Source organism: Dendrobates tinctorius, unplaced genomic scaffold, assembly GCF_039654945.1.
Source record: "Dendrobates tinctorius isolate UK_male_01 unplaced genomic scaffold, ASM3965494v1 ptg000005l, whole genome shotgun sequence".
Lineage (NCBI taxonomy): Eukaryota > Metazoa > Chordata > Amphibia > Anura > Dendrobatidae > Dendrobates > Dendrobates tinctorius.
Window position 1 is genome coordinate 16,378,012 of NW_027361673.1, and position 26,909 is coordinate 16,404,920.

General features: G+C 43.4%; 1 protein-coding gene across 3 annotated transcripts in view; it reads right to left on the minus strand.

Annotated features, from left to right (window-relative positions):
* The window catches only part of NEK10 (NIMA related kinase 10), a 419,159-nt gene that overhangs the window by 218,124 nt on the left and 174,126 nt on the right, over positions 1-26,909 (minus strand). For all 3 annotated transcript variants that reach the window (XR_012230919.1, XM_073568458.1, XM_073568451.1), the window contains exons 17-21: positions 22,630-22,732; positions 22,415-22,543; positions 10,554-10,691; positions 5,520-5,565; positions 3,530-3,651 (exon numbers count right to left, since the gene is read on the minus strand). Coding sequence is in view for 2 of the 3 variants with exons in the window: in XM_073568458.1 (XP_073424559.1) it covers positions 3,530-3,651; positions 5,520-5,565; positions 10,554-10,691; positions 22,415-22,543; positions 22,630-22,732 (538 nt within the window). In the remaining variant the exon portion in view is untranslated. The remainder of the gene's footprint in view (positions 1-3,529; positions 3,652-5,519; positions 5,566-10,553; positions 10,692-22,414; positions 22,544-22,629; positions 22,733-26,909) is intronic.

A 26,909-nucleotide genomic window follows, 5' to 3' on the forward strand; every position in this document is an offset into this window, starting at 1 on the left:
TGTCTATGTGTTGACTTTTGAATTTATGTGTTTCTTTCTGGTTGGTCAAGAAAATAGACTTTTGCTTGTGTAAGCCTGTAATACTGACTTGTAAGTTGACAATCTGTTGTAACACATTGTGCTCTTATCCTGGATGACTAGTAATGAGTGTTAATATGTTGATTACACATTCTTCCCCTTTACCTGTAAATACTGAATGAAGGACACTTGTTAACTATAAAAAGAGGTTACATGCCTCTGTGTGGAGAGACAGAAATTTAGCCAAGACATCCAAACATCCAAAGAACCAGAGACAGGACAGCAGCCAAGACATCATGGCTCCATCACGAGGCACACAGATTTGTCATTCTACACAATGCCAGCTTAAGGAACCTTGCCCTGGCTGGAAGAATACAGATCTGCTCCATTGACCATCGCAAATTCATGGATACATTTCGAGAATGCCAGGATTGGGAGCCGCCAGTTGCCTGCCTCTGTGGAGATATTCAGAGAAGCCAAGTTGTGACCCTCCGGTCAACTGGCCTTGTACCTCAATGGACTGTCATCTTCCTAAGCTTGTTATTACCTTCTCTCTGTGCGTGACACAGGTGAGGTATTCGGCCCTGGAAACTGCAGCTAGGTTGTGACCTCCCGGTCAACTGGCCTTGTATCTGAATGGACTGTCATCTTCCTAAGCTTGTTGTTACCTCCTCTCTGTGTCACAGGTGGGGTAGTTGGCCCTGGAATCTCTGAAGTTACAGCTGTCCTTATCCTGGAAAGTCAATGGAAGGGTGAGACTCGGTAATGTGCACCATCTTTGGTATTGTGCTGGGACTGTTCTATGTGTTATTTGCCTGTTTTGTGGTTCAATAAAATATTGCCACACTGTTTTACCCCCACCCTGTGTTGTCTGAGTAGCGTTAAGCCCATGGTAAAAGGACAGCAGGCATTCAGTGGGATGATCCCTGGTCAATGTGGATTTGGCTAGTGGACCAGGGCACCCACTGACCCCCCCCATGTTTCCACATCTACTTTATATCAACATCAAATTTGAAATATTTGTTTATTTTTTTGTTAACTCCTTCAACTTGAAGCCTGTTTTCACCTTCCTGACCAGCCAAATTTTTCAATTTTGACCAGTGTCACTTTATGTGGTAATAACTCTGAAACGCTTCAATGGATCCCATCAATTCTAATATTAGTTTTTCGTGACATGTTGTACTTCATAACAGTAGTAAATTTAGGCCAATATTTTGTGTTTATTTGTGAAAATATTGGAATTTGGGTGAAAATTTTGCAATATTAAAAATTTCACATTTTTATACCCTTAAACCAGACAAATATACCATGCAGAATAAATAATGAATAACATTTAGCACATGTCAACCTCCATCAGCATAATCTTTTAAACATAATTTTATTTTGTTAGGAAGTTAGAAGGGTTAAAAGTTTATCATCAATTTCTAATTTTTACAACAAAATTTTATGATGAGACGTAGAACAACTAGGATTACGTTGGACCAACTTTATGAAAGGTATACTTTTATAAGAAGTGCAGAAAGTGTGGCATGTTGTGCTTTTCTATGCCTGTACATCTTATATAAATTTAGTCAAACCTAAGTATAGTTGACCCATCTGATCATAAAAGCCTATAACTCGGCTGAGTGGTAATTTGGATACAGTCCCTAAGATGTGCGGCATAAAAATATTTTTGAAAGCATGTAGAATGGAAGAAAAACAGCAATTCTGTCATTATTTCTTAGGTTTTGCTATTCATCTTGGAATAATTCACCTGTTAAGTTTATTCAGTCACTATAACAAATATATAAATATTTCTTATTTGTTTTACTGCTTCTACTAAATAAAAATACTTTTTGTAATACAAAGTTTTTGTATACGCATATTCTTACAGCCATAACTTTTTCATCTTTCTGTCACTCAAGCTAGTCGAGAACTTTTTTTTTTTACGTTCTCATGGATATTATTTTGGCGTACATACAAATTCTTAATTGATTTTTTTTTTTTGACTGAAGGATATGTGGACTACAAACAGCAATTCTGGTGTTTTTTTTATTTTTTACATGGAGTCCCGCAGTGTAAATGATATGCTAACTTGATTGATAAACTTTGTACGATATCAAATTGCTACAGTTTTAGGGTGATTTTACTACTTCTCTACAAGTTTTTTTCCAAAAATTATTTGTTTTTTTTTTTGTGCTGTCATATCTTAGCAGCCAAAAGTTTTTTTTGGAGTCGGGTGAGGGCTTCTATTTGTAGGGGAAGCTGTATCATTTTGAGGTATGCTTGTCTTTTGATCACTTCACATTCCATTTTTTGTGGGGAAGGCCAGTAACCTAAACCAGACATTTTGGCACAGATTTTTTTTCTTTTTTATAGGGTTCACTATGTGGGATAAATGACACTCACTTCATTATGGATGTGGAGATACCAATTATGCATATACAGCACTGTGAAAAGTTTTTAAGCAGATATGGAAAAGATGCTGCAATGTAAAGTGAATGAACAAAAGAGAAATATAAATTAAATCAATATTTGGTATGACCGCCCTTAGCCTTTAAGGCAGCATCAAACCATTGATTCTTCCAGATACACTTGCTTCACAGATCTTTGTTGATTTAAGCTTGCGTAGATCTTCTGTTTCTTCAGGTAATCCCCTACAGTCTTGATAATGTTGAAGTTACGGCATTGTGTGGGCCATATTATCACTTACAGGACACCTTGTTTTTCTTTGGATCCAAATTTATTCTGCATTAGGACAACTATCTTCAGCATAAGGAAAAACAAGGAGCCCTAACCCGTGGGTGACAGCATGTATTTCTATGCAGCTGTCACACTCGGGTCATGAGAGCCACCGGACAGTCAGTACACGGCGATGTGATCGTCGTCCTTGTTATATGGCCTTCTGACTGCTCCATCACTGTGACTTTTTACTTATCATTGTTAAGGCTGACATCACACGCTCAGTGAGACATCAATGTAGAGTGGGAGACAGCGGGGAGACCTTGACTAATCACCACATCAGTACCGCCAAGATGACTACTCGTGATCGGCGGGACGCAGTTTTCTAACTTCAATTTGTCCCGCCTAGTAACATCAGCTATTCATGAAAAAGGACACCTACAAAAGAATTCACAAGCCCTATAACATCCCAGTGATATCTAATTCCCAGCCTCAGCCACGATTAAACGACTACAACTACAACAATTTGTTTTGTGATAATAAAACATCATAATTCTCCTACACATTTGTGAGCATCACATAAGGTTTCAGTCAGTGATTTTAAGAGCTCATAGACATATACCGTATTTGGATCTCCTGTCTATGAAGACAAAATGGATCAAATTGTTCATAAAGGTCAGTTTTGTGACTGTTGGCATCAGCTATAATGTCAGACATGTTCACAAGATAGACAGGGAAACGTTGAATACTACGCATGCTGAATAGGTGCACAATTTATCCATTATTTGTGTGCTACTCAACTAAGCTATATATGGTATATATTACTGCACCATAAGATATTTATATTTACCTGTACAAAAATGTGCCAAAGGCGTTCTTCTGTAAACTGCTGCTTTTTCTCCTTTAGAGACTTTAAATGCTCGCCCAGTGGTGCCCCTTCTATGAGCTCCATAACGATGTAAAGTTTGTCATCTGAAACACACACAAGGGATGACATTAACTATTAATACTACAACATTTACCCTTAGGTGATGGTAGATCAGCCTTTTATAAGATTTAATTTTATCGCTTACATGAGCTATCCACAATCAAATTTTCTTACCATATGTTCACCAATATGAATCCAATAGCAGGCATTTTGCTATTTCAACTGACAACAGCATAATGTAGAGAAACAGACCCTGATTTCAGCGATGTGCCATTTACTATTTTGATAGCAGTAGATTATCACTAGAGGATCAGTTGGCTTGTGCCCCCTAGTCCTCCTGCTCTGTGTAGCCACGCCCCCACCAATTTTCAATTTTCTTCCAAAGTACAAAGGACACAGAAAGCCAATCAGTGGCATGGGCAGGGTTGCACAGTGTAGGAGGACTTCATGGTACAATAGATGTTCTGTCCAGCACTGATTTTATTTAAACTACAACAAAACAACCCAGTAAGTACAGCAGAGAAAACAGCATTTTGTTATCAAACTGATAGCATGCCCAATAATTGACACATAGCTGGAAACAGAGTCTCTGTCCCTACTTCATGCTACTCTCAGATTATATAACAAGAATCTGATGGAAGATTCCTATTAACTTTGTATTTGAAAAGCAACGTTTTCTCATTGATTTTTTTAGAGTTGTAAATTATTACGTAAAAAAGGAAAATATCAGCTTTATTCCAACTTTTCACTTGTAACTGCATTGAAACCAATCAATCAATTCAATGTGGCAATGATACTGCGCTGGTACTAAGCCTAGTTCAATACTGATTGAGTCAAGTGCCCTTTGTGATAACTTTCAGTGATGTGGTTCTAAATCAAGAAAGTTCTCCCTGGAGTCAAAGCACAAAAATGGTCTGGAGGATTACATACAGCTCATGAGACACTGGTTTGAGGACACAATAATGATGCCTGTATGTTCAAGGTTTTTTTTAATTTTAAGTGATTATTTGTAGCACCGGTGTGCCTGCACCCTGCCCCCTGCCCCTCTTCCCACTCACTGCCGCGACCCCCATCCCGTACTTCCTTCTTCTTATCCGGTTGCTGCCCTGGGTCCACGCACTGCATGCAGATCCTCTGGAACTGTGCTTAGTGCATGCATGCTCCCTCTTTCTTAAAGGGGCCGCACGCACAGTCCTAAAGTGTCCCCAGCCAATGGACACTTGCTAGATCTCAGGTCCCTGTCCGCTAGTCCTGTTAATTTCTCTCCATCCTTCCCTAACCTCTTTGCTAGCACCTGCCTTGTTAGTCTGTATTTCAGCCGGAGCCGCTTGCACATGCCATACCAGTCTGTATATCAGCCGGACCTGCCTGCACCTGCTATACCAATCTATATATCAGCCAGACCTGCCTGCACCTGCCATGTCAATCTATATATCAGCCGGACCTGCCTGCACTTGCTATGCCAATCTGTATATCAGTCAGACCTGCCTGCACCTGCCATGCTAGTCTGTATATCAGCTGGACCCGTCTAAACCTGCCATGCCAGTCTGTGTTTCAGCAGTACTCTCCTACTGGACCGTCCAGCTACCTGTCCCTTTGCGTCCGAGGTCTGACCTGGAGTAGCACCTGGTGTCCATCGGCAATAAAGCCTAACCCTACCATCAGCGGCTCCAGTGAAGAGTCAGGTGCTCACCTAGTAACGCCCATCCAGGCTCTCCTCGGACCACGGCACAGTGGTTCCACCCCTCACTTTATATTTATTTTACAGAAAATCACTTAGTTTAAATGAATTGCTACCCACATAACCAATAGATATTGTCTTTGAGACACATAATATAGAGGAAAAAACAGTACATCTAAGGAATAAGAAAAACAAAAACTTCTTCATATCCTCTTGAGATAAGTTACTTACTTTCTAGGAACGTCCTATAATAGTGAACAATGTTTGGATGACAAAGCTGTAAGACAAAATATGATGATGCTATTGTTTGCACATTAGAAATCACAACCATATAACAGTCAAGAAAATACCAAGAAAGCTGGAAATATGTATATTGACAAACTAAACAAAATTTGACATTTAGGTGAAAATAATCTTCAAGTGTGAGAGGATCACATTGGTGAACTCTGTGATTCTATTGCTATTGCATGATTAAGTCCCTTTTGCACCACACAAAATGTCTGGTAGGGTATGTGCCCACGATCCGGAATATCAGCATTTTGGATGAAGCTCACCTGCGCTTTGTCCAAAACATTGCGTTCTACGATATAAGCACAGTGCTTGGGATTTAAAGACATCCCATGTCCACTGTGCTTCTATTTGATGTTCTGTAAACTCACCCACGGTGCGGGTTTACGAGCCGCAGCATGCCAATTTCTGTTGCAGAGACAGAAATGTTCACAATAGAATATATTGGATGCATTGTTCAATGAACACATGTGGATTTATCTGTGTGATTGAACGCATAGTTTTGGACGTGGCAAAAATACGCTGTATCAAAAGCGCTGCTATTTCCTGATCATGGGAACGTAGTCTTAGGGCTCATTCACACATCAGTTTTTGTTGTGCGGATATAATCTGTTTATTTGATTGATATCTCACACATCTGTTACAATATATCTCCTTCTTTTGCAAACCAATTGCCAAACAATGATCCATATTGTTGACCAATGTTACCCATTCGAGTGGAATAACCACTGAAAAAAACCTGTAGCATTAATTTGCCAAATTTGTGACATCCGAGTGTTGCCCATTTTCGACTAATAGGAGAATCTTTTAAAAAAAAAAATTCACACAAAAGAAACGGATAACATGGAAATTGTAAAAAAAAAAATGCTCACACAGACCAAAAATAGATCCAGGTCAGGACAGTTTAGAAAATAATATTGTCTATTTTTCACATACAAGAAAAAAAACAACAAGAAAATTTAGCCTTACTAGAAATAGGATATAAGATTTTAGGAAAACTGCAATATCCATACTGCAGGTAAAAGCATGCCCATAAAATAGTCAAAAACCATGTGGTCATTTAAGTTTCCCCAGTTTTATAATATATGTTATATAATAGACCATATGAAATTGATTGTTAGTTGAGTACTTACTGTTAAGCTGTTGGAGCTTTGCATCTTTGTCCAAGTTTCCATCACAGGAAAATGGTATGTGTACTCCTACGAGCTTCATGCGCAGTAATATGCAGATGACTAAGGTCATCAACACGCAACACATGGTTTTAAGGGGATCAGGCTGTAGGATTAACCCTCCCAAGCCATCTATATGGGCATGCAGGTCATCAGAAGTTGAAAAATATGATACCTTAATATCTGCAATCCGATGTCTTACTCCATAGAAATCCTCATTTAACTTAATATGTAAATAAGCTGTTAAGATCTTTGGAATGGACATAGATCTCCCAGTGTGAGACATGCAATGACTGAAAGTCTGTTCTGGTGTCACGGCAGAGATGTGTGTGATTATAACTAACACAATACAGCAAAGCTGAACGTGTTTTCATCACAAACACAATTGCAGTTGTAGCCCTGCTCTCAGATTCCGTTTAAGATACTAAGATTAAGAAAGTGTTTGAGTAAAATCTTTCTTTTGGCTGCGTTCACTGTCATGCTGTGGCTATAAGCCCTGTACCGCTGACGTCCCCTGCACAATCACAACAGCTGTTTCAGCTGAAGCAACTGTTTCCCTGCAAGACTAAGGTCCCCGTCACACATAGCGATGCACCAGCGATCCCAAAAACTATATGACCTTGTCAGGATCGCTGGTGTGTCGCTACATGATCGCTGGTGAGCTGCCAAACAGGCAGCTTCACCAGCGATCAGCACCAGCGACACGTGGGTAGCAAGCGACGCACGTCGCTTAGTTACCCACTGTGTACCTTAGTTACCAGCGCGCTGGTGCAGGGAGCTGGCAACCAAGGCACACTTCGGGTTTCTAAGCGCCACGTGGCACTTAGAAACCTGATGTGTACCTTAGTTACCAGCTCCCTGCACCAGCGTGCTGGTAACTAAGGTACACATCGGGTTTCTAAGTAACGCGCGGCGCTTAGAAACCCGATGTTTACCTTGGTTACCAGCTCCAGCTTGCTGATCGCTGGTCTCCCGCCTGCCACACGCAGCGATGCGTGCTGGCCAGCGGGAGACCAGCAATCAAAAAAATGTCCTGGCCATTCCAGAACGATCAGCGATACCCGGCAGGGGGGGCCGGTCGCTCATAAGTGTCACACACAGTGATCTCGCTGTTGAGATAGCTGTTGCGTCACAAAACTTGTGACTCAGCAGCGATCTTGCTAGCGAGATCGCTGTGTGTGACGGGGGCTTAAGTTATTGTGCAGGGAAAATAATTACTGAAAAGCAAACAAATGACAGTAACAATTTAAGGATTGCAATTGGATCTTCTTTCTTCATTGTTTATCACGAACCCTGACAAAGCATGGGTAAAACGCATGTTGGGGTGACTTGGCCACACAGCAATGATCTGTTAACTTCATCCCATGTGTGAGACAGTGACCGGCGCTGTTGTGAATGGCCAGTATGTGTCACAGAGGAGGAGGTTCTCTGCGCTGTAAGCATGAAATGTTGCTCTGGAACCTGTAGTTCCACGAGTCTTATATAGCTTATAAGGGGCTGGGCTTACAGGGTTAGCCAGAGAGCTGGGCGGGTCTGGCTACCCACACACCTCCCATCAAGGGGAGGGTCTCATACGTTATAATAAGACTGTGGTGCGATCACATGGACTCTGTGTTGGAAGGTCCTGCAAAAGGACAGGCTTTCCTGAATAGCACATTGTTGTGAGTTCATTTTCCCCTTCACCTTTGATGTCTGATGAACTCCCTCTGCTGGTGAAGAGAGGTAGTGAAATTGATTGGGATGGGAAGAACCTGTCATCTGAACAGGCGGAGTGTGATTGGACATCTGGAATTTCTGAGTGGATATAAGGCAGCCGACGCCCTGCAGGGTTTGCTGGTGATCCTTTCTGCTCTGAGCTCTGGCATCCAGTTTTAGTTTCTGTCTACTAAAAGCTAAGTTTTTGCCCTGCTATTATTCCATGAGATTTTGTCTGGTTTCCTTAGTGTTTGTATTCAGCCAGTCCTGGTTGGGACTGGCTGAATTCCATTTTTGTCTCTGATCAGTTGATCTCTTTGCTGTTTTCAGAATATACCTGAGTGCTGATAAAGTGATTTTGAAGTCTAGCGACTTCAGGGCCTTTTTTCCTATCAGACGGTTGGGACATTTTTGTAGGGTTTTTTGCGGATTGCAGCCAGCATCTTTTCTGTCCTGTCCTATCTAGTTAGTTGGGCCCCATCGTTTGCTCAGCCTGTCTTTCTGTCTGTGTTTGTGTTTTCATCTGTTTTTCACCGACAATACATGTTGGGGGCTGTCTATTGCTTTGGGGTCTGCTCTGGGGCAGTTTAGATTTCCCCTTTCTTTCTTTAGGCTTATGTAGTTCTCCGGCTGTGACGAGGGGTCTAGGGCACCGTAGGAACCCCCCACGGCTACTGTTAGTTGTGGTGAATAGGATCAGGGGTCTGCAATCCGATAGCTACCAACCTCTCCGGTTTTCTGGACTTAGCTTGTATTGTTTTCTCCTCCTCCGGTGACTCATTCATAACAGCACATGGTGAGGCCGTGTACCTGCAGAGCTTGTGACGGCTAACTACATTGTGGAAACTACCGTCCTTCTGAGGGTCTGGAACTGTTGGGTTTGGCCTGTTGAGCAAGTCATCATCCAGGACAATGATCCCAGTGAGGCAGCTTCCCTGAAAGCCAGGACTGACAAGGAGTCAGCGTGTGGAGCGGAGCTCCTGGAAGGTAACCTCGGACAAGGGGGTTGCAAGAAAGGCAGAGAGGTGTTTCTGCTACATGAGCAGATTGGGGTCTTGTTATGTTCGTGGATGTAACGAAATGGACTGTACTCTCTCCGGTTTATACTGTATTTAAATAATCGGATGGTCTGTTTAAGTGAGAAACCGTTCCTGTGTGCCTTAATCCCATTGACAAGCGAGTGTCCCCCAACACATACAGTGAGCGCTATTTTACACATGATGTAAGTGTTGCCTTTAATACGTACTGTATGTAGTTTTCTGTTTTTGGAAGATAATTAGAAGAAATTCTCCAGCTCCACGATGTTGTGAAAAACAGACTTCTTTATTCACATCAAACGATAAAAAAGTGGGAGTAAAATGCCAGCATAGGAAATGCAGATGCTTGGGTTCTCAATGCGTTTCTGGTGTCTAGGCACCCTTAAGCGTGTTATTGTTTGATGTGAATAAAGAAGTCTGTTTTTCACAACATCGTGGAGCTGGAGAATTTCTTCCATTTATCTTCCAAGTGCCCCGACACGGCGTCTCCGTGCTCCGATAATCAAGATGCCTTCGCTGGTGAGCTGGTTTTCTTTTTAAGTTTTCTGCATTGTCCACAGGGACATACGCTGTAGGCATTGGGATATACACTATATAATTAAAATCTTTTATTACTTGTACTACACATTGCATTTTGTGGCCCTCCATTGGGGTACTCTGTCTTTTAACTATTGGTTTTTATTAATTTGTTGTATTCTCTTTAAATAAAAGATTCCGTTTATGAGACTTTAGTGCAGTATTTTCTTTGGGTAGTTTTATAAGGAAATAAAATAGTAGAATTGATTCTTATCGTTGCCTGCCTGCTGTCTTTGTTTTGTACTATCTGATTTGACTTTTAATTCTGTTATCACTAAAAAAGTTTGTGTACATTTTTATGCAATAGAATTTGTGTCTGGCACAAAAGAAGCCTGCAACATTATTTATGATGAAGGTTAATTTTGCCTACATTAGTTTTACTCCATGCGATCACCTGAGATAATGTGTTGCTATAATGGAGCAATTACTCCCTGAATTTGTTCCTCAAGGACAATGACAGAAAGTGAACAATACACCATACACGTATACTTCATGTGTACCTGCTCTCTGATTATTGTTAGCTCAGACACTATGTTCTCAGCGCTGTTCTCTCGGTCTCTTTTGTCTTTACCAAACGCTGGGTTGTGCAAATTAATTTCTTTCATTGCGAAGAGATTCTGTCCGCTGCGTTTTCTGACCTGTATAAAATATTATTATACAAAATGAATGTATCTAGACTAAAAAGTTCTTCAGAACAGGGAAGGAACTCTAAAAAGAAAAGTTAATTGTATTAAAGAATTATAATAAAAAAAGAAACAAGTTATTTTGCACAGGATAGGGGATAACTTGCTGATCGCTAAAGATATGACTGCTGGGGCCAGGGCTGCCACCAGAAATTTTATGGCCCCAAACTGTCAAAATTTTCGGGCCCCCCTTGAAACTCTGCCAAGGCTCCACCCCAGATCCACTTCCAGCCCCTGAACCTTCCACAGTCCCAAAGCCCACTCTTGAAAAAACTACACTTCTGCACAACATCCTCATCAGTAATACTTTAACAGTTCCCATCGAACACCATGTCACATACAGTAGCTATTAGTTTTTGTTTTGGCCAAAAGATTTTTTTAAGCCGTCACCACTACAAGGTAGATTCTTTTGGCAGGCATTTCATCCTGCACTCTGTCAGCATTCTGCCACATATATTGGTTCTGATATCATTACGGCACCCCGTAATTGCCCTTTTTTGAAATGTAGAAGGACTCTGATTACCCAGGACCCTTGATAGTTTATTCCCTTATATACAGTACATTCTTCTCCCCTGAGGTGTCCCCCACTATAGGGTCATGAGAAGTGTAGAGAGGGTTTGTACAAGGACATTTTTAGAGGGATAGGTCACACTTGGGTGCTGTCCTTGTCAGCTCGGGCGATATTTAATTGAGCATGACAGGAAATGTAGTTTTACCTGTCTGACTTAATTTCCCTTTTCTCATTCCTGCATGATGTTTTTTTCTGATCAAAAATGTCTAATGGTAAGATCCAACCATTTTTTAATTGAACACTGGTTCACTTTAACACTTTAACATCTGTATATGTCATTGCAAGGAATTGGCTAACCATATTTTAATCTTGAATTTTAAAAGTTATATTTTATCTATGATATGTGATCCTGCTTATCCAGACCACATATTACCACCACATAGTGACCGAACACTACAATACTGATTATTAATAAAAAAGCAATACTAATATCACCATAAGTGCCATTATACACAGGAGATCTGTATATAGTGTATAGCGTACAAGTAATACTTGGATCACCAATGACATTATACACAGAAGCTCTGTATATAGTATATAGTGTACAGTTAATACAGTAATCACAGTTGAAATTATACACAGGAGCACTGTATATTGTGTATAGTGTACAGGTAATACACGGATCACCAGTAATATTATTGTAACAACCCTGCTGGCATCACTGCATGGCCTCCCATCCCCCGCACACCAACTTACTTTCTGCTTCAAGCCATGCTGTGAATTCTGTCTGTTGCCAGCTCTGTGCCTCTGCTCTCCATGTTTCCAGACTGTGTGTATAGGTGGGCTGCGCCTGAACTCTCTGGTTCTTATGCAGTGAGGGTGCACCTGTGTAATATGTCCCTTACCAATCACCTGGAGCCCTTGACTATTTAGTTTCGCCACTCCCACTGAAACATGGCCTGTGCAATGTCTATGCTCAGTTAGTATCTTGCTGCTGAGGAAGCCAGGCCCTGTTCTGTGTATCTCCTTCTCTGTAGGAATACTCTTTGTCTCGCATTGTACCTTGTCCGCCTGCCAGGAGGCAGAATATCCTGGCCCTTGAGTCTTGTTCCCAGTGCTTTGTCTGTTCTCTGCCTGCCTGCCAGGAGGCAGAATATCCTGGTCCTTGTGTCTTTGGCCCTGTGTTTCTGTCTGAACTCAGTCTTACCTGTCTGTCAGTTTCCTTGTTTGTGGTTCCTTCTCTGCCGTGTCTTTCCTTGTGTCCTCCCTGTCTGTGCATCTGCACCCTCGCAGCTTTATCTGTGCATCTGCACCCTCGCAGCTTTATCTGTGCATCTGCACCCTCGCAGCTTTATCTGTGCATCTGCACCCTCGCAGCTTTATCTGTGCATCTGCACCCTCGCAGCTTTATCTGTGCATCTGCACCCTCGCAGCTTTATCTGTGCATCTGCACCCTCGCAGCTTTATCTGTGCATCTGCATCCTCGCAGCTTTATCTGTGCATCTGCACCCTCGCAGCTCTGCCTGCTCGGTTCCCTAGCTGCTCTGCCTGCACGGCTCTCTAGCTGCTCTGCCTGCACGGCTCTCTAGCCGCTCTGCCTACACGGCTCTCTAGCCGCTCTGCCTGCATGGCTCTCTAGCCACTCTGCCTGCACGGCTCTCTAGCCGCTCTGCCTGCACGGCTCTCTAGCCGCTCTGCCTGCTCGGCTCCCTAGCCGCTCTGCCTGCCCGGCTCCCTTGGAGCCCAGCCTACTCCGCACTCCTGCGGCTCCGCCTACCTGCACCTCCTGTGTGAACAGGTCCAAACCTGTTCCTTCATATTCCACTCCTTCCTGCCTATATCCATACCTGCACCTCCTGTGTGAACAGGTCCAAACCTGTTCCTTCATATTCCACTCCTTCCTGCCTATATCCATACCTGCACCTCCTGTGTGAACAGGTCCAAACCTGTTCCCTCATATTCCACTCCTTCCTGCCTATATCCATACCTGCACCTCCTGTGTGAACAGGTCTAAACCTGTTCTCTCATATACCACTCCTGCTAGCACTGTGTCTCAAGCCGTCACCTACCTGCCCAGTGTCTCTAAGCCGTGCCCGCTTGCCCAGTGTCTCCAAGCCGTGCCCGGTTGCCCAGTGTCTCCAAGCCGTGCCCACCTGCCAGTGTGCCAAGCCATGCCTGCTTGCCCAGTGTCTCAGCCTGCCTGTTAGTCACACCTGTTCAAGTGACTTGTCCCCGAGTGGGATCAGCAGCCACAGCCAGACACCACCCTGGAGTGGCACCCGACAGCTACCTGCCGCACAAGCCTGACATCACCATCAGAGGCTCCAGTGATGACCGAGGTAGCTGTCGTAGTCACGCCCCTTCCACGGTAGTCTGGTTTGTGGCACAGTGGGGCCACAAACCCCCCGGCTCACGCCAGTCAGCCAAGGCGTGAGCATGACAGTTTGCACAGGCCATGGTCCCCGCTGAGTCCCATGTCCTTCCGCTCGCAGAGCATGATAAACTCTCTCCCTGCCAGTGTGAGCCACCAGAAGAGTTTGTTCCGCCTTGTGTGGTTCCAATTGTTGAGACTTCTGAACCACTCATAGTCTCCAAAGCCATCTATGAGCAGCTCCTGGCCTATGAAGAGCATGACCCAGCAGACCCGCCTAGGTTCTATGGGGACCCCAAAGAGTGCCAAGGGTTCCTGAAAAAGTGCCTGCACTACATCCTGCAGAATGCAGCTTGTTTCCCCTCTGACCGGGTCAAGGTGGGATACATCATGTCCTACCTAGCTGGTGATGCCTTGATGTGGATCTGTCCCCTTTGGGAAGCAGGGGACCCTGTCGTCTTGAGCCTGGGGGCCTTCCTGGTGGCCTTCCGTAAAGTCTTTGATGTGCCTCGACCAGTTGCTCCTGAAAAGTCTTCCCCTCCAAGCTTCCAGAGACAGACTAGGCAAGAGGAACCTGTGGGTGAAACATCTCAACCACCTATGACCGTCCAACCATCACCTGTTCCACAGTCTGCCGATGCGGCCTCCCGTGCAAGATCCAAGAGGTCTAAAAAGAAGAAGCGGGCCAAGTTGCAGCCGAAATATGGCCTCTGCCCTGTGAAGCCTGTACTCCAGAACCCTGGGCCAGGAGAAGAGGCTGCCCCTGGCGAGAGTACTCCCTCTCCATTAAACTCTTTAACTTTTTCTCTGCCTTCAGGGAGCTTTGGTGTGTTTAAGTCACCAGTCTTACAGAGTCAGTGTGTGGTCTCTGTCATACAGCTCCCGAAGCCGGCGTGGGCGTTGTCTCGAGGTGGCCGAGCCCTATTGGAGAACAGTCTAGTCCTGCAAGGACAGTTACAGCTCCAGGTCGGAGCTTTGTATACGAAGAAGTTCGTCTTCCATTGGCTGTCTGGTATGCCCATGGGTCATTCTGAACCAGAGATCCTGATGCCCATTTATGTTTGGAGACCCAGCAAGGCACCACACTTGAAACAACCAAGTGACAAGAGGTGTCTGGTTCCCTTGCGTCGCATTCAGTCAGCAAGGTCGTCTTCTTCGCCTGGTTTGCTAGTCGCCGAGTCAAGGTGTGAGGATGCCTCTGAAGAGGGAGAGGCGGTCTCAGTCTCCTCACACATCCCCAGCGACTATACCAGTGTTCTGCTCCCAAGAGCACCCCTGCCTCTTGATTGTCTTCCTCAGGATAAAGGGCTGAAGATGGATCCAGAGTGTATGCCTTCAGCTCCCCTGTGGCCTAGGGGTGAAGGTCCCAAGACAGAGCTTCACTCATCATCTAACCAGGAAGATGTGGTCCAGTTTTTTCAGGGTAACAGGCTGAAGTGGCTCCCTGTATGTATGCCTCCAGCTTCCATTTGGCAGGTGGGTGAAGAGGTTGGAACAGTGACCTACGTATCTCCATTTCTCACCAACCAGGAGGAGGAGGTCCAATTTTTCTGGCATGTCGGGCTGAAGTTGGACTCAGTGAAAGTGTCTTCTGTTTCTAGCTGGCCGGCTGATGTAGGGGTCAAGTCTGAAGCTTCCAGGTCCCTGCCTTCTGCCAATCAGGAGGAAGAAGTCCTTGTACCCTCTGTGTTGGAAACTGTTGGGCACCAAGAAACTTGGCACTCGGTGATTCCAGATGGCACACGTATTCCACCCTACCTGAAGGATTTCGTGTCAACCTGGACTGTGTGTGGTCCCGTACTCCTTCTTCTGGTCATTCTGGCAGGCTTGAGGAAGAGGGGCCGTAAAGGGGGGGTACTGCAACAACCCTGCTGGCATCACTGCATGGCCTCCCATCCCCCGCACACCAACTTACTTTCTGCTTCAAGCCATGCTGTGAATTCTGTCTGTTGCCAGCTCTGTGCCTCTGCTCTCCATGTTTCCAGACTGTGTGTATAGGGGGGCGGCGCATGAACTCTCTGTTTCTTATGCAGTCAGGGTGCACCTGTGTAATATGTCCCTTACCAATCACCTGGAGCCCTTGACTATTTAGTTTCGCCACTCCCACTGAAACATGGCCTGTGCAATGTCTATACTCAGTTAGTATCTTGCTGCTGAGGAAGCCAGGCCCTGTTCTGTGTATCTCCTTCTCTGTAGGAATACTCTTTGTCTCGCTTTGTACCTTGTCCGCCTGCCAGGAGGCAGAATATCCTGGCCCTTGAGTCTTGTTCCCAGTGCCTTGTCTGTTCTCTGTCCGCCTGCCAGGAGGCAGAATATCCTGGTCCTTGTGTCTTTGTCCCTGTGTCTCTGTCTGAACTCAGTCTTACCTCTGTCTGTCAGTCTTACCTCTGTCTGTCAGTCTCCTCGTTTGTGGTTCCTTCTCTGCCGTGTCTTTCCTTGTGTCCTCCCTGTCTGTGCATCTGCACCCTCGCAGCTTTATCTGTGCATCTGCACCCTCGCAGCTTTATCTGTGCATCTGCACCCTCGCAGCTTTATCTGTGCATATGCACCCTCGCAGCTTTATCTGTGCATCTGCACCCTGGCAGCTTTATCTGTGCATCTGCACCCTCGCAACTTTATCTGTGCATCTGCATCCTCGCAGCTTTATCTGTGCATCTGCACCCTCGCCGCTCTGCCTGCACGGCTCTCTAGCCGCTCTGCCTGCACGGCTCTCTAGCCACTCTGCCTGCATGGCTCTCTAGCCGCTCTGCCTGCACGGCTCCCTAGCCGCTCTGCCTGCCCAGCTCCCTTGGAGCCCAGCCTACTCCGCACTCCTGCGGCTCCGCCTACCTGCACCTCCTGTGTGAACAGGTCCAAACCTGCTCCTTCATATTCCACTCCTTCCTGCCTATATCCATACCTGCACCTCCTGTGTGAACAGGTCCAAACCTGTTCCTTCATATTCCACTCCTTCCTGCCTATATCCATACCTGCACCTCCTGTGTGAACAGGTCCAAACCTGTTCCCTCATATTCCACTCCTTCCTGCCTATATCCATGCCTGCACCTCCTGTGTGAACAGGTCTAAACCTGTTCTCTCATATACCACTCCTGCTAGCCATGTGTCTCAAGCCGTCACCTACCTGCCCAGTGTCTCCAAGCCGTGCCCGCTTGCCCAGTGTCTCCAAGCCGTGCCCGCTTGCCCAGTGTCTCCAAGCCGTGCCCGCTTGCCCAGTGTCTCCAAGCCGTGCCCGCTTGCCCAGTGTCTCCAAGCCGTGCCCGCTTGCCCAGTGTCTCCAAGCCGTGCCTGCTTTCCCAGTGTCTCAGCCTGCCTGTTAGTCACACCTGTCCAAGTGACTTGTCCCAGAGTGGGATCAGCAGCCACAGCCAGACACCACCCTGGAGTGGCACCCGACAGCTACCTGCCGCACAAGCCTGACCTCACCATCAGAGGCTCCAGTGAAGACCGAGGTAGCTGTCGTAGTCACGCCCCTTCCAGGGTAGTCTGGTTTGTGGCACAGTGGGGCCACAAACCCCCCGGCTCACGCCAGTCAGCCAAGGCGTGAGCGTGACAATTATTATATACTCAGGAGCTCTGTATGTAGTGTCAGTATATAGGTAATATAGTGATCACCAGTGATATTATATATAGGAGCTCTGTATATAGTGTCAGTGTAAAGATAATACAGTGATCACTGCTGACATTATACACAGGAGCTCTGTATATGTCTTTGAACATGTAATAGTGATCATCAGTTACATTATACACAGGAGCTCTGTATATAGTGTCAGTATAGGTAACACACTGACTCACCAGTGACATCTCTAGTTGAAACCTTTCATCTTCCTTTTTCTTCATCCAGCACAGACCACTATCACTTCTTCCAGCCAGGACTCATCTCTGCAGAATATAACACAGTAATCTAGAGTACTGCTTCCAGAACACATTCCCCACTTTTTTTCCATTGTCTATATTACGCAGCTGAATACAGACCTGCACTCACCATTATTAAATAATTAGTCATTATGCAACCCACCATTTCAAATATAAATTGGAATCCACCACTGTGCCCCCTCCAACTATAAATATCCACTTTAGAACCTTTACTCTTTATCCCAATTCATTACCAGTCACACTCCTGCATCCTCAACAACCCCCCTCTGTACCTCCCGCTCCCCCGATTCATTATATTTACATGCCCCCCTCCAGCCTAATTTATTATGTCATGTCCTTTCTCTTTCCCGCCCCCACCCTCAATTCATCATCATTTACTCTCTCCCATTTCCCAGTCTCAATTAATCATCAGTTACTCTCCCCCACCCTCAATTCATTATAATTTGCTGTACACCATACTTATTTCATCATTCTTTGCTCTCCCCACCACCTAATTCATCATTATTTCCTCTCCCCACCGCCAACCCTCAAATCACCATTTGCTGTTCCCCACCCTCAATTCATAATTATTTGCTCTCCCCATTTCCCCTCAAGTCACCATTTGCTGCCCCCATCCTGAATTGATCATTTGCTATCCCCCACCCCTAATTCATCATTATTTGCGCTCCCCCTCCTCAATTCACTGTTCCTTTCCACACCCTCAATTCATCAATTGCTCCACCCAAGCCCAATTAATTCATTTTATAAAAAAAAGTATTCATACTTACCTCTCATGACCCCCTGCAGGCACAGCTCCACTTCGTATCCTTCTAGAGAGTGGTGCGCATATATGCCGGCTAGTACGCAATGCCATCATCGTGTACGTACCTTCACCAACGTTTCACAAAAGTGGTGGAGAGATGCACAGCTGTTCCGTGGAGCTCCAAGAAAGGTTCCCTGCACCAAAATGTGCGCAGTCGATGGCGTCGTGTCAGCGCATGTTGCATTATCATAGCCTTGGGTCCGGTGAGCAAAAGCCCCCCTCTTTACCTCTGCTCACTGGGCCCCATACAGCAGCAAGGGCCGTAAATGCAATGACGGTGGCCTTTTTTGGGGCTCTCCCCAAGATCGGGGCTTTAGAATCCTGAGAATGAGGCTCTGCAGCCTGGTACTGAATGGGATGTACATACACATTCAGCACTCAACTGGTCCCATAGATAATACATGAAGCAGACGACCGCATGCGCATCTCTAATCCATGCAGACAATAGGCTGCAGAGCCTCATTCTGAAGGCTCTAAAGTCCTGATCTCGGGAAAGGGGATAACTTGTTTTATTTTTGTGAATAACCCTTTAGCAAATTTTATAAATAACATATATAAGATAAAATATTATAAAAGTTAAAGGACGCTATCTCATTACATGCTTGCATCAAAAAGTATTATTAGAAAAGATTAAGTGTAAAAAAGCTAAAGAAATGGAGAGTACTTTAACAATATAGTATATCAACTTACAAAACAATAAGATAAAATGTTGTAAAAACTTTAAAAGCAGTTGTTTCATTACAAGTAAGCCCTTTACGACGGAGGTCTCGGTCATACCCAGTTTTTGAGACCTCCAGCAATCACACATTTGGGGGAGACGACTCAGACATTTTCTCTGCAACTGTTGTAGTATTACACATTGACCATGTAAATTAATGGCTGCCTATGTAAGGCATCAACGGCATGAGAATCAAGAAAGCTTGTTCCACTACGGGCTATAGAGCGTATAGAGGCCAAGCACCAAAGAGGTATGGTGTCATGTGTCCAGATGCAAGAAAAAAAGCACCCGATATTGGAGGTTCCTTTAACTCTTGCTTTGCACATGAACTTTAATATATAGTAATCTGCTACTATATGTTAGGAGGACTTAACTAAATTATATCTGATCAGAAGTTTGCTTCCCAGATTTATTAGCCAGGTAGAAATTAAACTATACAAAATTTGCTATATGCATGTGTCACCATTATATACATTTTGGCCATATTGCTACTCTAGTCAGGATACCTTACATATTGTTAATGTCTTTTCTACAGTCATATGTAAAAGTTTGGGCACCCCTATTAATGTTAACCTTTTTTCTTTATAACAATTTTGGTTTTTGCAACAGCTATTTCAGTTTCATATATCTAATAACTGATGTACTCAGTTATATTTCTGGATTCAAATGAGGTTTATTGTACTAACAGAAAATGTGCAATCTGCATTTAAACAAAATTTGACCGGTGCAAAAGTATGGGCACCCTTATCATTTTCTTGATTTGAACACTCCTAACTACTTTTTACTGACTTCCTGAAGCACTAAATTGGTTTTCTGACCTCATTGAGCTTTGAACTTCATAGCCAGGTGTATCAAATCATGAGAAAAGGTATTTAAGGTGGCCACTTGCAAGTAGTTCTCCTATTTGATTCTCCTATGAAGAGTGGCATCATGGGCTCCTCAAAACAACTCTCAAATGATCTGAAAACAAAGATTATTCAACATAGCTTTTCAGGGGAAGGATACAAAAAGTTGTCTCAGAGATTTAACCTGTCAGTTTCCACTGTGAGGAACATAGTAAGGAAATGGAAGAACACAGGTACAGTTCTTGTGAAGCCCAGAAGTGGCAGGCCAAGAAAAATATCAGAAAGGCAGAGAAGAAGAATGGTGAGAACAGTCAAGGACAATCCACAGACCACCTCCAAAGACCGGCAGCATCATCTTGCTGCAGATGGTGTCACTGTGCATCGGTCAACAATACTACGCACATTGCACAAGGAGAAGCTGTATGGGAGAGTGATGCGAAAGAAGCCGTTTCTGCAAGCACGCCACAAACAGAGTCGCCTGAGGTATGCAAAAGCACATTTGGACAAGCCAGATACATTTTGGAAGAAGGTCCTGTGGACTGATGAAACAAAGATTGAGTTGTTTGGTCATACAAAAAGGCGTTATGCATGCGCTGTATTGTTGACCGATGCACAGTGACACCATCTGCAGCAAGATGATGCTGCAGGTCTTTGGAGGTGGTCTGTGGATTGTCCTTGACTGTTCTCACCATTCTTCTTCTCTGCCTTTCTGATATTTTTCTTGGCCTGCCACTTCTGGGCTTAACAAGAACTGTACCTGTGTTCTTCCATTTCCTTACTATGTTCCTCACAGTGGAATCTGACAGGTTAAATCTCTGAGACAACTTTTTGTATCCTTCCCCTGAAAAGCTATGTTGAATAATCTTTGTTTTCAGATCATTTGAGAGTTGTTTTGAGGAGCCCATGATGCCACTCTTCATAGGAGAATCAAATAGGAGAACTACTTGCAAGTGGCCACTTTAAATACCTTTTCTCATGATTTGATACACCTGGCTATGAAGTTCAAAGCTCAATGAGGTTACAAAACCAATTTAGTGCTTCAGGAAGTCAGTAAAAAGTAGTTAGGAGTGTTCAAATCAAGAAAATGATAAGGGTGCCCATACTTTTGCACCGGTCAAATTTTGTTTAAATGCAGATTGCACATTTTCTGTTAGTACAATAAACCTCATTTGAATCCAGAAATATAACTGAGTCCATCAGTTATTAGATATATGAAACGGAAATAGCTGTTGCAAAAAACAAAATTGTTATAAAGAAAAAAGGTTAACATCAATAGGGGTGCCCAAACTTTTACATATGACTGTATGTATATTCAGTAAAGATTAGTATTTTTTATTTTAACATTGCTCTTGTTTTTTTTAAAGATACTGTAGATTATATTTTCAGGTTCTGCATGTTTCATTGTTACCAATTTTGGATGACTTATTAGGAGTTTTGCTTTCAATCGGTTTACTGGGACTAACATATTCCTGACCAGTCTATGGCATAGATCATCAATATGAGATCGGTGGGGATCCAACACCCTTTTAGCCTATGTCAGTGCCAATCGTGTTTTACAGAACTGAACTCCACCCCTCCGTATGCCGCTGCATTTTATCTCCTTTTCAAGTGGTAAACTTCAGTACTTCACAGCCGCCAAAAAAAACTGAACAGGGGTCAGGGGTTTGGTTCCGCACATTGCCTATATCTCGATGCTGCCTAAAAAGGTATCAACTGATTGCTGGAGCTTCTGAGTGTCAGACCTTTACCGATCTCATGTTGATGACCCATCCTATGGGATCACCTATTGATTACCTATCATAACTAAAACACGGTTGTGGAATTGCTGGGTTTTTTTGTAACTCCACTATCAGACAATTTAACATATATGTACCCCAAAATGCTGCTGAAAAAAACAACTAACTCAGCAAAAAGCAAGCTCTCATACAGCTACTGCACATTATTTGAAACATAACAAGTAATTAAAATACTAAAAAAAAAATCATTGTGTCCTCAAGGGCGATAATAGCTGTGTACATAAAGGGGTTGTCTGGAGAGTAAATTATTTTTCAAAATGCACAGAATGGGATAAAAAAGGCAACATGCACATTACCCATCTCCCAGAGCTTCTGTTCTGATGCTGATCAGTCCCTGCCAGTCTTTATTTCCTACCAGTCTCATCACAGGGACATCTCTAAGTAATCACCATTGCAGCCCATGACTGGCTGCAGTTGGAGATTACAGACGTCATATGCTCTATGGTTGGGACATCATGGGGACAGCAAGAAGTAGAGGCCAGCCGGGGATAGATAGAGATGGAATAAGAGCAAAAGGGAATGGACAAATTATTGTTTCTTTTCTTCCTTCCCCAGTCTGAGCCTTACATTAACCTTTGGAAAACTGTTTAAAGAGGTTAAATAGAATTCAGCAGTAAAGAGGTCTGTACTCACAAGGATATAGGCATATATAATTATCTATTGATCAAGGCATCTATATGGCTCTCAGAAAGGAATAAGAAGACTATTAAAAGACATTGATTATATCTCAACTGGTAGATTTAAAAACTCTATAAAAATCACCTTATAGACACTCCCAAATGCTCCGCTTCCGAGGTGATCTAAAATTGCATAGTTTCCGATAAATTTTGTGGGCGTCTTATTTTGATTGATTCCTTCAATACTATCGGAGACTTGCTTCAGTTCATCTTCCTGTAAACCACATAAAACACCACTTACATTTGCGGAGATAATGACTACATTTGGTTGTTAAAGAGAATTTATGGTATAGCACTTACTGACAAAGCATTTAATTTAGATACAAGGTCTTCATAGGCACTGATCTCTCGAATATAATGTCCAATATCAATGAACATCTCAAACAAATCAGGTGGAAAAAACCTATAAGAAATGCAAATTAGATGCAATAAAAGTGACCAAGAACCGTACTGTCATAACTACAGTCATATGTAAAAGTTTGGGCACCCCTATTAATGTTAACCTTTTTTCTTTATAACAATTTTGGTTTTTGCAACAGGTATTTCAGTTTCATATATCTAATAACTGATGGACTCAGTTATATTTCTGGATTCAAATGAGGTTTATTGTACTAACAGAAAATGTGCAATCTGCATTTAAACAAAATTTGACCGGTGCAAAAGTATGGGCACCCTTATCATTTTCTTGATTTGAACACTCCTAACTACTTTTTACTGACTTCCTGAAGCACTAAATTGGTTTTGTAACCTCATTGAGCTTTGAACTTCATAGCCAGGTGTAGCAAATCATGAGAAAAGGTATTTAAGGTGGCCACTTGCAAGTAGTTCTCCTATTTGATTCTCCTATGAAGAGTGGCATCATGGGCTCCTCAAAACAACTCTCAAATGATCTGAAAACAAAGATTATTCAACATAGCTTTTCAGGGGAAGGATACAAAAAGTTGTCTCAAAGATTTAACCAGTCAGTTTCCACTGTGAGGAACATAGTAAGGAAATGGAAGAACACAGGTACAGTTCTTGTTAAGCCCAGAAGTGGCAGGCCAAGAAAAATATCAGAAAGGCAGAGAAGAAGAATGGTGAGAACAGTCAAGGACAATCCACAGACCACCTCCAAAGACCTGCAGCATCATCTTGCTGCAGATGGTGTCACTGTGCATCGGTCAACAATACAGCGCATGCATAACGCCTTTTTGTATGACCAAACAACTCAATCTTTGTTTCATCAGTCCACAGGACCTTCTTCCAAAATGTAACTGGCTTGTCCAAATGTGCTTTTGCAGACCTCAGGCGACTCTGTTTGTGGCGTGCTTGCACAAACGGCTTCTTTTGTATCACTCTCCCATACAGCTTCTCCTTGTGCAAAGTGCGCTGTATTGTTGACCGATGCACAGTGACACCATCTGCAGTAAGATGATGCTGCCGGTCTTTGGAGGTGGTCTGTGGATTGTCCTTGACTGTTCTCACCATTCTTCTTCTCTGCCTTTCTGATATTTTTCTTGGCCTGCCACTTCTGGGCTTAACAAGAACTGTACCTGTGTTCTTCCATTTCCTTACTATGTTCCTCACAGTGGAAACTGACTGGTTAAATCTCTGAGACAACTTTTTGTATCCTTCCCCTGAAAAGCTATGTTGAATAATCTTTGTTTTCAGATCATTTGAGAATTGTTTTGAGGAGCCCATGATGCCACTCTTCATAGGAGAATCAAATAGGAGAACTACTTGCAAGTGGCCACTTTAAATACCTTTTCTCATGATTTGATACACCTGGCTATGAAGTTCAAAGCTCAATGAGGTTACAAAACCAATTTAGTGCTTCAGGAAGTCAGTAAAAAGTAGTTAGGAGTGTTCAAATCAAGAAAATGATAAGGGTGCCCATACTTTTGCACAGGTCAAATTTTGTTTAAATGCAGATTGCACATTTTCTGTTAGTACAATAAACCTCATTTGAATCCAGAAATATAACTGAGTCCATCAGTTATTAGATATATGAAACTGAAATACCTGTTGCAAAAAACAAAATTGTTATAAAGAAAAAAGGTTAACATTAATAGGGGTGCCCAAACTTTTACATATGACTGTATGTATACATTTCTGACTATGGATTCGTAAATGAGAAAATAAAGCATGATCCAAAATTTTGTTATTATGTTTCTTTTACTTACTGAGATATTCTTCTATGTGACTATTTAGCTATTTTTGCATAGCTTGCAAGAAGTGTAGTTGCCACTTTTTACTTATGGTGATACTAGAACTTTTTTTTTACATTTCTTGATCAGTTACTGACAAGCCAATGTGAAAGAATCAATATGGCTGCACCATTTATGCAATGTTCACATAGAACTTGACCCTACGTTAATGGCTCCGTCAGGGCTTACATCCGAATTTCCACAAACGAGAATGTGTGTGTGCTGGTGGGGCCATTGAAAGTAGTTATTCACATGGAGGTACAGTGTGTTTTGTCGTACATCCTTTTCGGACATATATACCTAATGGAGGCGGGCAACAAGGTGTAGTAGACTAGGTGTTGATGCCCTCCTCAACTAGACGTATAGTGCCAAAAATGATATATAACAGAGCACACTGTAATGCCATCTAAATCATTATAGTCAATGGCCCCAACAGCACTTACGCCCAAATCCCATATTGTGGGGATTCAGACATAAGAATCAATGCAGCCACTGAATGTACGGTCAAACGTAATATGAACCCTGCCTTTCATCACACTTCCAACTTTTACAAAAATATTAAAGCTCACTTCCATGTAATCCAAGTTAAATATTCAATAAAATTTTATACCAGTCACAAAATTCATGATGTGTGCTAACTTTAGCCACTGCTTCGGCTGTACTATACATGAGCATTTATACAGTATTCTGCCAGCTGAAGTAGTCTTCAAAGCTATTAGCTATATTGCTGATAGTGATAGCTAGAATCCCTGAAACTGAACCACTAAATGATCGCGAAATTGGGCTCTGAGACTCCAAGAATAGGGCTTCTGCAGCCCCTTCATGATTGGAATTCTTCACTACTGCTCTATTTATTTTCTATGGGACTGCTGGAGAAAGCCAAGCGCTGTATTCAACTATTTCCAGCAGTCCCAATGAATGGAGGGAGGTCCAGCATGTGCACCTCCACTCCTTTCAAGACATGGCTGGATATCCCCATTCTCAGAGTTTCAGAGCCTTAATCTCAGGGTCATTGGGGATAAATTATGAATTTGGGAATAACCCTATAACTATCATGTTGTTTTTAGACGTGAGTATAATTCTACTGCAGAATTACTGATGTAAAAATATTTCACCTAAGTAATCAAATATTAAAGGGGTTGTTCACTATTAGGAAAACCCCTTCTTGATCAAAATGTTTGGCACCTTCCCTTGAGAAAACAAAACTCGCGTTGGGGCTGAGAGGTGCGTTCCATTTCTATACACCATGGCTAAGTTGCGGATCATAGTAGTGATTTGTAGCTATGAGTAACATTATTACATATCTGATTACTTTCTATTGATGCCACTTGTGCTTTTTCACTGTTTTATCCTTCTCTGTGAATTCACAAAATCTGCGTAGCTTGGAGTTTGTAATCACACATGCACATCTACAGTGGGTATTCAGACCCCTTTAAATTTTTCATTCTGTTTCATTGCAGCCATTTGGTAAGTTCAAAAAAGCATTTTTTTCTCATTAATGTACACTCTGCACCCCATCTTGACTGAAAAAAAACTGAAATGTAGAAATTTTTGCAAATTTATTAAAATGAAAAACTGAAATATCAAATGGTCATAAGTATTCAGTCCCTTTGCTCAGATACTCATATTTAAGTCACATGCTGTCCATTTCCTTGTGATCCTCCTTGAGATGGTTCTGCTCCTTCATTGGAGTTCAGCTGTGTTTAATTAAACTGATAGGACTTGATCTGTAAAGTCACACACCTGTCTATATAAGACCTCATGTAGCGGACAGGGAATGGACAATGTCCGAGAGTGGACCCTCTGGGTCACGGATCTGGAGCCCCTGGGTCGAGCGCCAGGTGATGACCGACCCCTATACAGGGATCGTTAGGGGCAAAACCGCAGAGGATAGAACCGCGACAGCCGGTAACAGGAGGGACGGCTCGGGGACACGGAGCAACAGCGAGACCAAGAACACTGGAAAGAGGTGTAGAGAACCCGAGCAGGGTTGTAGGATGAGGAGACGGCAGGCAGCCGCTACTAGTAGGGACACAGGAGGAGGCACCGGAGCAGAGGGAGTGCACACTAGGACACAGATGGAAGTACAGGGATGGGTTACATACAAGACCTAGGGAGCGGGAAGAGGGAGAGACAAGGAGAAGGCGAGACAGAACGGAGACCAGCAGGGAGACGGGAAGAGGACCTAAACTAGATCCCTGTAAAGACAGAGGGGGCCAGAACAGAGCGTAAGGTAACACACTATCCTCAGGCGTCCTCTCTACAGAGAGAACGTCTGAAATATCATAGGACCTGGAAGTGGGCAGTACGCACCGCCCTCAGCGCCGCCCACCGCCGACAGAAGAGAGCGCTGGCGCACGCCCGCAACCTAAGGAGGGGGCGCAGGGACGTCGG